Source organism: Geotrypetes seraphini, chromosome 6 (assembly GCF_902459505.1).
Source record: "Geotrypetes seraphini chromosome 6, aGeoSer1.1, whole genome shotgun sequence".
NCBI classification, from domain to species: Eukaryota; Metazoa; Chordata; class Amphibia; order Gymnophiona; family Dermophiidae; genus Geotrypetes; species Geotrypetes seraphini.
In genome coordinates, this window is record NC_047089.1 from 31,678,594 (window position 1) to 31,691,362 (window position 12,769).

Below are 12,769 nucleotides of genomic sequence, written 5' to 3' on the forward strand. Positions count from 1 at the left end.
GTATGTTGTCGGAGAGTTGGCATGCAAGAAGGTCTAAGTGAGGGGTTGATTGTTTGTGTAGCACTTTTAGGTTGAGATTGTTTTTTACTAGAATCGCTAGTCCTCCCCCTCGTTTGTTTTCTCGACATACCATCTCTAATTTGTAACTTTTGGGGCAGAATTCGGTTATGCATGGGTCCGAGTTGGATGTTAGCCAGGTTTCGGCTAGGAAGAGACAGCTTTGATTGTTCTTTGATTATCCAGTCTTTGATTAGATTTGCTTTTGGGCTTATTGATCTTATATTCATGTAGGCACAGGCTAACGAGGTGTGTTTTGTGTTGGAGTTAAGGTTGCAATTGAGGTAGAGGATATTTTTTGCTGGTGTTTGTTGTTTTTGTGTGGTGGTCTTGTGCTTTGGTGGAGGTCGTTTTCCCCAGACGGTGGGAATGTGGTCTTGGCTGGTCAGTGGGCAGGATGTTAGGGTTCTGGTGGTGTGGATTTTTCTGGGTGGATGTGGTTGTCTGAAGGTTGCTGTCAGAATTGGGATGGACGATAGGGATGATAGGGATGATAGGGATGGATAGATTGGGATGGATGATATCCTGTGGTTTGCCAGTTTGAAATGAGTAGTGAGAGTATTAGGAGGGCAAGTATGATTTTGTATGTGTGATTTTCCATTTTGTTTGTGGGGTGGAAGATTCATTGGATCTAGAATCTCTTTGGTTAGAGTTGTGGCAATGGTGTTGGTGGTTTCGAGAGTATTTTTATTTTTTTTTTTTTTAATAGTAATCAGACACGGAAGAGGATGGAGAGAGTTTCTGATCGCTCTCCTCTCTGGTGAAGGTAATCGCCTATGTGTTTAGACTCTGGCTTGTGGTGGCGTAAGAGGAGTCTGGTCCCTCGCAGGTCGGGGAGAGGGGCGGAGCAGGGCTCCCACGCTGTCTCTCCTCTGCTGGTCTCTGGGCTCTAAAAACAAATGTCCGCGCTGCTGGGAGTGGAGTCGGGTCCCTCGCAGGTCGGGGGGAGGGGCGGAGCAGGACTCCCACGCTGCCTCTTCTCTGCTGGGCTCTGAAACAAATGGCTGCGCTGCTGGGAAGTGGAGTCGGGTCCCTCGCAGGTCGGGGAGAGGGGCGGGGCAGGGCTCCCACGCTGCCTCTCCTCTGCTGGGCTCTAAAAACAAATGTCCGCGCTGCTGGGAGTGGAGTCGGGTCCCTCGCAGGTCGGGGAGAGGGGCGGAGCAGGGCTCCCATGCTGCCTCTCCTCTGCTGGGCTCTAAAAACAAATGTCTGCGCTGCTGGGAGTGGAGTCGGGTCCCTCGCAGGTCGGGGAGAGGGGCGGAGCAGGGCTCCCACGCTGCCTCTCCTCTGCTGGGCTCTGGGCTCTGAAGCATATACTTCGGATTCATGCCTTATTTGTGGTGGATGGCTATCTGGAGGGCGGCCATGTTTCATGTGTGCAGCTGCGTGATAAGGGGACAAAATTTCAGCAGCCCAAATACACTTGACCTCTGAATGGGGTCCTGCTTCTGATTTTGGCTGGGGGAACCTAAAAAAGTCAACCGCAGGCCCTGAGGATGGCACAGTTGTCATTTCTGCTAAATGCAGCCGTGCTTCATTGACCAAACCTCATAAGTCCTCCAAGCATGATAAGAAGGGTCCGTAGGAGGAGGCTCCTGTCATGGATGACAGGTTTTCCCCTGAATGTATTAACATGATGTATCAGGCTTATTTGGCAAAGAAACTGATGCCAGCTGCCCATCCACAGGTGTCCTCACTTGCCTGGGGGGAGGGGGGGGCAGTCCTTCTCAGGATGCAGGGATTGTGCCCAGCTCTCCCATGGTGGCTAAAGCTAGTGCGCTGATAGTTGCCGTGGTCGGCCAGGATACCCTGATCATGTCTTTACTTACTCAGGCTGGCACTACCACTGCGGGGGATGTTGCAGCCCTCATGGCTCTCCAAGATCAGAATCCAGGTAAACTCCTAGATCTGGATGAGGATCCCACTGTGTAGAGATTTTAAAACCCACTCATCTGGTTGATTTGATTTCTGAGAACCTCCAGGAGTTAAAGCTGAAGGTTGTTCCGTCCGTTATCGCTGAATTCTCTCTTATGAGTAATGAGAGACAGCAGTAAGGGGCTGCCTCTTTTCCTGATCATATGGACATAGTCAAGATGCTTACAGACATTTTAGAGATGCCTGAGGCCCCCCTTGAAATGTGCCAGAGTCATGGCAGATGCCTTTAACCAGTGTTTTGCATTTCCCAAAGTTGATTCCTTGCTGGCACAGGTTACTAAATGCAGGTCTCTTCCCAGTAATGGGAGGTTGTGCTGAAAGGTTTTCAAGATTTTATCCTCAAGCGTGTCTTTGATTCGGTGGCTGCCAGGCTGAAGGCAGCAATGGCCTCTTCATTTGTGGCCAAGGCATGTCATTCTAAGCTCCACCATGATCCAGACATTATTGTGATCCGGGATCTTGCCTTTCTGATTTCAGGGATTGACTACATGTTAGATGCCCCTGTATGACATGTTCATAGTATGTGGTAAACCATCGGCTTATTCAGTTTCAGTGTGGAGGATATTGTGGATCTGGCAGTGCTCTAGTGATTCATCTTCAAAGGCCACATTAAACCTGTTACCTTTTAAGGGGCAACTTCTGTTTGGCAAGGGTCACAAACTGTTTCCTGAAGGGCAGTCCTGAGGTAAGAGAGGAGGGGCTCAAGACACTGTATAATGAACTCCCTACAAGCTGTCTGGCGATCATAGGAGAATAACCTACTAGTCCGGGAATAGAGTGTGGGTTTACAAGAAAGATTAGCAAAGGTAAGAATCTAATCTTTCATTGTGTATGTCAAGCTACATCTCTTGTACAAAGCCTTGGGATGAAGCTCTTCGTAAATAAATAAATATTGTTCTTAATGCAAACAAGTATATACTATCAACTTCAAGTCTAGAAAGATGTTTTTCTGATATCAAAATATGTTTTTCCACTGGCCAGTCAATAGACGCTCTGTAGTCTTACTGCTGGAGTAGATTCAATCGAGTCAACACTGAACTTGCTTTCTGTCATTTATTATTTTTAAGATGGCTGCACAATGGAACAGAAATAAACATGGAAAATAATTATCGGTACAGTCTGATAGAAGGAAATTTTATTATCCTCAGTCCACTTGAAGAGAAGGATTCAGGTCGATATCAGTGCATAACCTATAATACCTTTGGCACTATACTCAGTCGAGAAGCCTCACTTCAGTTTGCATGTGAGTAAACATGACTTATTAGAGCAAGCATCATTAACGCTTTAATATATGTGAAAACATATTGAAATAATATTGCATACTTACTCTGAAAGTCCTGGAAAAAATGTAGTGAAATTTGGACATGTATAGATACATACTTTTCATTAGTTTTGAATAATGCAGTATTGTACTGATGACAGTGGATGATGCATGGAGGAGCATTTTCAATATGATGTCTAAATCCGATTTTGGATGTTTTGCAAAAAAAAAAAAAGATTAAAAATCCTGTGTAGAGAAAATGGCCATTTTCAAACCAGAAAAGTGGCCATTTCATAGATGTGTTTGTCCTCAGTGTATCTATCTTTTTAAACTATTAAAAAAAAAAAAAAAAAAGCCCAAAAAAGTCATTGGGATGTAGGAGGGGCCAGCATGCTTAACAGACTAGCCACACAGACATCCCAGCAGAGCAGTGGAATAGCCTAGGGCAGGGGTAGGCAATTCCGGTCCTTGAAAGCCAGGGAGGTCAGGATATCCACAATAAATATGTATGAGAGAGATTTGCATCTCAAGGAGGCAGTGCATGTAAATCCATCTCATATATATTCATTGTGGATATCCTGAAAACCTGACCTGCCTGTGGCTCTCGAGGACTGGAATTACCTACCCCTGGCCTAGGGGGCACTGCAGTGAACTTCACATAAAAGGTCCAAGGTGTACATCTCACCATTACCCCTTAACTTTGTATGCTAAGGCCTCCAAAGTTCACCCAAAACCTACTGTACCCAACTGTTTACCACCCCAATAGCCCCTATACCTGCAGATGTCACCTATATGTCAGTATAATAGGTTTTAGAGGGCTCACACTTTCCACCACAAGTGTACTAATTAGAGTGGGATATAGGCCTGGGTCCTTTTCTCTGTAGTCCACTTCAGAAACAACTAGGCCAATCCAGAGATCTGCTTGCTGCTCTAATAGGACTGGTTATAACATCTGCAGCTGTCATACAGACTGGTATGCACTGTTTCATTCATATCTTGGGGGGTAGACGGGGGTCAATGATCACTGAGAGAGTAAGGTGGGACCATGCATTCATTCCTCCAGTGGCCATCTGGTAGCATAGAATAGAGAGGGAGTCAAAGTACAAGACAACCAAGAAGCACAAGGGGCCATCAATAAATGAAAGTTTGACTGCTCAGAACTTGAAAGTCCCTTGTGCTTCCAGTGGTCATCTGATCAGTTTGGCTACCCTTTTGACACTTATTCATTACTGAAATAGGTTTAGCCTCAGACGTCCAAGTTTTGCCCTGGACATTTCCCGCAATATTCCATTATTGCAGAAAATCATCCAGATCATAAATCTGCCCTATTCTCGCTCACAACAAGCCCCCAACACGACCCCTTGAGATTTGGGTGTGCTGCAGAAAGCATAGAAAACCATCTAAAAATGTGATTTGAAAATAACAATGGATGTTTTAGCAAACAAAACATCCAAATGACACTTTGTCATTTTTTAATGTTTTTCTCTTTTGAAAATGAGCCTCATAGTACCATATATATTTGAATATAAGTTGATCTGAGTATAAGACGAGGTACCCTTTTTCCCCCCAAAAAGGAAGAAAAAGGGTTAACTCAAATATAAGACAAAGGGGGGGGGGTATTAATATTCATGTGTCTTACCAGGATTTGTGCCTTGCCCCCCCTCACTCCCCTGCCAGGCTCTGCACTCAGTCCCCCTCCCTCCCTTCCATGCTCTTCACCCAACCCTCTCCCTGCCCTTTACCCTGTCCCCCCTCTTTCCCGATGCCCCTCATATTTCAGCCAACCCAACCAGGCCCATACGGTAGGCCCGGTGGAGGCCTGCAACAAATCAGGGAAGGAGACAGATGGGTGATGACCCAAATATAAGCCGAGACCCCCATTTTTGGACCATTTTTATAGCCCAGAAATCTCGGTTTATATTTGAATATATACAGTAGTATAAAACATATTCTTTGCAAAATAAAAAGTACTTGATTACATCTAAACTGCTTATTTTCATGTTAGTATTTTCACTCACATCTCAGCTGTGTTAGCTGAGTGATTTTAGATTCATGAGATTTAATAAAAACAACTTTAATACCAATAATAGAGCAAGAGAGGGTAAAAAGTAGGCAAGAAAAATGTTTGACAGTTACTTTTCTTATATTGCTTTTCAGCAAGTAGAAAAAAAAGCAGTATAATAAAGTTAATAAACCTAATCAGCCAAAAGATTAATACTATCCTTCAACAAAATGTTTTAATGGCGCATTGGACTTTTTCTGACAAACCAGTCCTGCACAAGTAAAAGTTGCTAAGTCAAACAATATTAGCTCAACTGAAACTTTTCTGTCACATCCGGCACACCAAACAATTATAAGATTGCTTCATTTGAAAAGTCCCTTAATTGGAAAGTCCCAGAATAACACTGTAAAAGTAATTTAGAAGAGTGGCTTGAAATGATTTTGACAATTCAGATTGTTACAGGTCACGCATGATATGATATGACATGATGCTTGTAGTCCTATGCAGATGACCTTTTATCCTCTGTGTAGCCAAAGACTCCTTCACAGAAATGCTGCAACACTTATCGAAACTGGTTGAGGATCTAAGTGCATGGTCACAATGAAATTTCCTCAAACTAAACAAACAGAAGATGAACGTGTTTTGGTTGAGCAACCAGAACTCACTACCACACTCAGAGCTTACTCTGTCTTTGAGCGAGAAGCTAATGATAAACAAAACATCAAAGGTACTAGGAGTGGTCCTCGACTCGAATCTTACCATGGGAGAGCAGATCACCTCACTGATCAAATATTTCATCATACTGAGACAACTGAGGGTGATAAGATCAGCCCTGAGCCCGACCAGCTTTAGGATAATAGCTCAGGCAGTCCTAGTTCTGTATCTAGACTACTGCAATTCTCTATACTGCAACATCTCAATGAAAGATCTTAAGAAATTGGTTACTCCAGAACACAGCGGCTAGACTAATCCTTCACAAGACCCAATTTGAAAGGGTGGCCTGCTACTGGAAGAGCTATACTCTCTGTCATTGAAGACCAGAATCCAATGTAAAGTTGAATGTATGGTCCACAAGGCTATATAAGAGGGAAAGCCCAACCAGGCTAAATTCTGCCTTTAGTCTGTAGGCACCTTGGTCCTCCATATTGCTGGCTGGATTAGTGATGCTGGAACTTGGTCCTTGGAATTTTGGGCAGTGTACATTTTCTTCAGCCAAAATTGAAGAAATACTCATCTTTCTCTCTCTCCGTATCCATACCCATCAATTGCAAAGATGATGGTAACAGTTCTGGAACAATTTGTTGAGCACAAAGACTCTAACAATCGCTTGTCATTGCCCTTGCAGATTGCTCGGGGTCATCCTCACAATGGCATTGGTCCTCTAGGGTGAGGTTTAAATAGGCCATTCTCTCTTCATATTCTAATCTCCCTCATGCAGAACATCGCCATGTCCTGCTGACGTATCTTCTTTCAGCACACCATATTGGTGTACTTATTTTCCTCCAACATAGAGATTCCCATGTAGTCAGGGTCAGTGTTTCTGTCAGTGAGAAATGGCTCCACATTTGTATTTTTATGATGAGAAATCCTATGATACCTCCAAAATACAGCGTTTGGATCTTGCACTGCATTTCAGTAGCTAGCACACAGCTCAATGGCTCGCTGGTTGTCCCTTCACCTGCTCCTTGCTAGAAAACACAGTCTGAAATGGCCAGGTATAGTTAACGTGACCATTTACTTTTTTCCCTCAAAATAGGACAGGACCCTCCTCCATGGAAACCCCCTCTGGATCCCGACCCCGTGGATCCTCCCCGGACACCCCCCCCCCACCCCGGAACCTGTTAAATATAGTGCAAAATATAGACAGCAGATATAAATTCTCTAAACTGACACATTTTGGTCACTAAATTGAAAATAAAATCATTTTTCCTATCTTTGTTGTCTGGTGATTTCATGAGTCTCTGGTTGCATTCCTTCTGACTATGCATCCTTTCTTTCTTTCTTTTTCTCTCCCTGCCCCCCTTTTCTTTCTTTTTGACTTTCTTTCTCCCTGCCCCCCTTTCTTTCTTTCTCTCTTCCTCCCCCACCCCCCAAGCGGCTGACGCCGATTTCTGCAAGCTGCCACTGCCGATGCAACAACGGACCAGGTGATGCAATGACTACACAAGCTTCCCCCTCCCCCCCCCGCCATAAATTCTGACATCGGAGAGGAAGTTCCAGGCCAGCCAGACAGCAATTGGCTGGCCCGGAACTTCTTCTCCAACGTCAGAATTGACGTCGGGGAGGAAGGCTTGTGCAGTTGCTGCACAGACTGTGTCGGTGTTGGGGAAACAGGGAGAAATCCCGGGCTCTGCAATCGCCTGTCTCTTTGTCCCCATGCACAGCTTTGGGACACTCTTTCTGAAAACGGGACATTTTGGCGTCCCGAAGCTGTGCGTGGGGACAACAGGACAGGTGATCTAAAAACGGGACAGTCCCATTCAAAATGGTCACATTAGGTATAGTTCACTCTTCTACTCTAAATTTTGTTATTACAATGGGATGCATCTTCAAGAATTCACTCCTCCATAGTCTGAAGTTGTGATCTTTAATTTTCAGCTTGCTTTTAAAGTACTAGATATTTAGGCGGGGTATACATTTTTAAATAAATAAATAAAGTCCCAGTCCGATCACCATTTATGTAAGCCCCCTTGTTGTATGTGGTGCTAGGCAGAAGCCTAGACCCTGCCCAGATGATGTCAAGAGGGGCACATAAAGAATTTTATTTATCAGGATCAAGGCTGGGACCAACTTTAAAGCTGTGGGGTCATGCAAGCTAGCATCAGACTGTTCGCTGACTCCAATAATGTAGGCCATACCAGATTTGTAAACTCCAAACTTGAACTTTGCTCTCTCAGTTGATAAAAGATGCAGCTCAGTCAAAACAGTAGCAACTTATTCACACAGGATAAGCCCAACCTTAGATTCCTTTTTTCCTTCTATTGAGACTCAACGGGGTGATAAGGGTCCCCACACCTTCTCACTATAGCAAGCCAGATCTGGGTTTCGGGACTTCTACTTGACCCAGTCTCTGATTCCTTGCTCCTCTAGCAAGCGCCTATAATGTCTAACCTAGGTGGTCTAGACAGGCTGAATCTCAAGGCATACAGGGGCTCCCCTTTAGATGAATGGTCAGTGGTGGGAGAGAGATCCAAACACAATTTTGGTGCCAAAAGTAGAGCTTATATCCTCTCTGGGGGTGTAACTACTGCCATTTTGGAGGAGGTGCCAACCCAGACAGCAGAGAAGATAGATCGCTGGCAGCTACACTATCAGATCTGCAAACCTCTGGGTAGGTCTTGGGGCAGTTTGGGGGGGGGGATAGAGGAGGGTAGATAGGAGTGGCTTCTCAGGTGGCAGGTGGAGTTTGGACTTTGTAGAGGAGGTTAGAGGACTATTCCACTATCTTGGAACTCCTCGAGTCCTGACGCCACCAGGCCACCCCAAAAACTTAAACTATCCTTCCCCTCGATAAAAGGTATCCTCTATGCGGGAAAATTGAGAAACTCTCTCTTCTTCAGAATCACAGGGCTTTGGAATAATCTTACACACCCACTACAGAATCAGGGCTCCTTCCAACTATTCCGTAAGCACCTGAAATGTAATTCCGTAAGCACAAAAATGTAATGCTCTCCTCCCCCCTGTACTCAATCTCCAAACCCAATATGTTATTCCTTCCTATATTAAAGCTCTTGTAAACCATGCCGAGCTCTATAATTATAGAGAGGATGTGGTATATAGACTTAAGGTTTAGTTTAGTTTCGGACTTGACCAGGGGATGAAGACATGCGGGTATCAAGGTACTTCACAGGTGAACCATGTTGTGACTTGGGGGACCAGGGTTCTTCACTAGGGGAATGGATCTAGTGATGGGGATTGTATTAGAGGTCAGGTGAGGGAGTTATGATTTGGGGGGACAATTGGGTGGTCAAGGGGGTACACCACTCTACCATGTAATTTCCTAGCAGCCAAGCTACTGGACTACCAGTACTGCAGCTGCACTTACTGACTCTTTTTTTGTGGTGGCGATAAGTTCCGCTGTACTGTCGGCAATCACGACGGCTAGTGACCAATACTGACCCTCATACTAGCTGTCATGGCCAGTCACACTTTTGCCCACCTGTGTCATATCCAGATGCCACCCACTCCCATGTTAGACAGCCACAACACAATTTTTACCATGCTGACATTTTAACACAGGGAATAGTAATGCACTATTGTCTATCGTATGATATACTCTGTCCGCCGCCCCTTCTTTTGCAAAACTGTAAAAGTGTTTGTTTGGGTTTTTTTGCGCCAGCCAGCACGCTGAATGCTCTGTGTTGCTCCCGACGCTCATAGAGTTCTATGAGGTTCTTTTGTGGTTTTGTAAAAGGGGGAGGGGTGTATTAGCTTCTTAATGCAGCTTAGTAAAGGGACCTTAAAATGGTTGCCTTTTGTGGTCAGAAGTTATAGGCATTCCTTTATGTAGTATGAAGCTTTGATGAAAAAGTTTCTTCTGATTAAACCATGTTGAGATTGTAGCAACAATTTTTTCTTTAAATTTCCATGTTTTCAAGTACCTCTCAGAGAAACAATTATAATTTGTTGATCCTACTCATTTGGAAAATATCCTGCGAGAGAGAAATATTTCCGAGATGAATTATTTCCTGGGGCTGTGATGTAATTTTTTAAAGGATTATACAAGATTCATCTTTCAAAAGACATACAGTATCTTTAGCTAGTGAATTCTGCATATTTTATTCACTTTTAAAGTGGACTGGTTGCAAGTTAATGATTTTTTTTTATTTCTGTATTCTCTTAATACGAATTTCTCTTAATACGAATTATGTATTTTTATTTTTGCATTTACTTAGGTCCCCTTTTACAAAACCGCAGTAGCGCTTCGCCCGTAGCAAATGCACCAAAGTCCATAGGAACTGAATGGTCTTCGGTATATTTGCTGCCAGGGAATCACAACAGTTTTGTAAAAGGAGCACTTATCCTCTCTTTTACGAACGCATAGAGCGGGTTTTAAAGCCGGCAGTGGCGGCAACTGCTCCAACACTCATAGAATTCCTATGAGCATCGGAGCAATTACCGCCGCTGCCGGCGCTAAAACCCGCGTTGTGCGTTCGTAAACGAGGAGGTTAGTTATTTATATTTCCTACAAATTTTGACAGCTTTGAAACAAAAATAAACATATAATCTGCTTCCTACTAAACACGAAATTCAAATAGATTATAGTTTGTGTGGTTTGTGGGGTTTTTTTTTTTTTTTTGCATATCATTTTCACTTAAGTACATTCAAGAGAGATTGTCTTGTGAAGATATGGCAGAGATAAGTATATATATTAACCACATAGCCCTGGAAGACAGTAAAAACAACATCTGGCAACACACTAGAGGCAAACTAGCACTGTCTGTTCCTGATATATTTTAGTTTACTACGTACTGTATTTGTTTATTTGGTTAGTTTTATATCCCATCCTCCCTAACGAGCTCAGAATGCATAGACAAATTATAAATTTGCATGTGTACAGTAACGTTAAATACACAGTCAAGTTTGGCACACAATTTGGCCATTTTAAGTTAACATACAATTATTTCCATCTTCAGTTAACAACCAGAGTGGATCTAGTTCAGCATACATTAAAATACATAAGGTTGGAAGGGCGTGACTGGATTTATGGGAAGAGGTAAGTTTTTATTGCTTTCCTGATGTTCAGAAGCCCTTTGAGGGATCTGATTTGAGGAGGCAGTTGATTCCAGTAGCTTGATAGAGTGGGAGTAGGAACGGCGTCTGGCACTTTAGAATGGGAGGACATGACTGGGAGGTATTTGCAGACGTGTTTCCTCCTGGGAGCCGAGTAGTCTGTTTGGGACGCATGGATGAAGTTTGGTTGATATGTAGCTGGCTTTTAGGAACGCCCACTACATTCCAATGTCCCTCCCCTGACCACATCCCCTTTTAAAAGTCACACACTTGAACTGATGCATACTTTTTATAGATTCACACTTTCCAAGATGTGTGTGTAGTTTGTAATTTGTGCCAATTAGTGTCAGTTAAGAGGTATTGCCAGTTATCTGCGCTGATTAGGCCGATTAATTCATTGTGTGCACATTGATTTGCACACACACAACTTAACATGTTGCTGCTCCATAAACCAAGCCAAACCTGTATAGGAATAAAGCTCTGGGTTGAATTCATAAATGTGATGGTGTGCATTCTGTTCAGGCTACAGCCTGACAATGTTCCTTTTCCACAAAGCAAATCAGTTATGGTGGAGTGGATGGAATGCGAAGGCCACCGTTTGATTCTTACATACAGTACAAATCAAATTAGCATGGGTTGTGGCCTATTGAATTTAATCCAAACAAACGAAACTGGAAATTCAATGTTCTTGACGCTTTTTTTATTCAATCAATCCTTAAGAACTCAATGTCCACATTCGGCATTGAAGGACCCAACACGGTCCATGTTGTGGCAAAACATGCCTTCCTCGGGTATCCAAAACATGAAATTTACACAACTTTATGTAAATATGGAATAAATGAATGTTCGTGACCTTATTCACCTTATTGAATTTAATCTACCGCCTTTTCTTAAACCTGGGGTGAGCAACCGTGGTCCACGAGGACTACAATCCATTCAGGTTTTCTTGATTTCCTCACTGTAAGCAAATAGATCTCATGCATACTCATTGGGAAAATCCTTAAAACCCAATCCTTAAAACCCAAAATTCAAGGTTGCCCACCTCTGCCTTGAACAATAACAAGGTGGACAATAGGAAAATACTTCAGCAGCTGATATGCCATAAGTCCATAAAAATAAACATTTTTTGGTAGAGCCCTGAACTTTGGATAAGAACATTCTAGATATGTATCAACAGGTTCCAAAGTGTAGTCATGAGACAGAGAAACACCATGCATTTTAGTACTCTCCTAATGTATTTCATGAAACATTGGAATAATCACTTAGGGGAAGATTCTCTAATGTTCACGGTAAAATCTGATGGGCCATTGTCACGGTCGCTATTGTAATTATTTAAAAATGATGAGTCATTCTAAAAAAAAAAAAAAACACGCATGCAAATGAGGTTCAAGAAGTTTTGTGAAGTGTCGCTAAATTTACAGTACATGTGATTGAGTCGCTGGTGATAGCGATCGGCACATGCACAGAATACACCATGAATAGAGGCTTAAATAGCACAAAACACGTGCGGCTCACAAATGCCTATAATTCATGGACTTTGAATTTTGTAATTTTTTTAATGTCAAATTTTATCATGAGCCATAGCCGGAAACACATGCCTGAGATGCGATTTTCATAGTACCGGTACCTCCGGATCAGTCGGTGATTTTTGGTCACCAAAAGCCAGCACCGAGCTTGGGGAATCACATTGCTATGATAGAGAATCACCCGGAATGCTCCTTTGAATATTGATGAGCCCATTTTACTAACATTTTAATATTAATAACCTCGTATTACGTTTG

At 43.1% G+C, this 12,769-nt stretch overlaps 1 protein-coding gene across 1 annotated transcript in view; it reads left to right on the forward strand.

Moving 5' to 3' along the window:
- CNTN5 (contactin 5) overlaps positions 1 to 12,769 on the forward strand; it is a 1,460,727-nt gene that overhangs the window by 972,692 nt on the left and 475,266 nt on the right. The window contains 1 exon segment of the mRNA XM_033947995.1: positions 3,060 to 3,235. Within this exon segment, the coding sequence (XP_033803886.1) occupies positions 3,060 to 3,235 (176 nt within the window).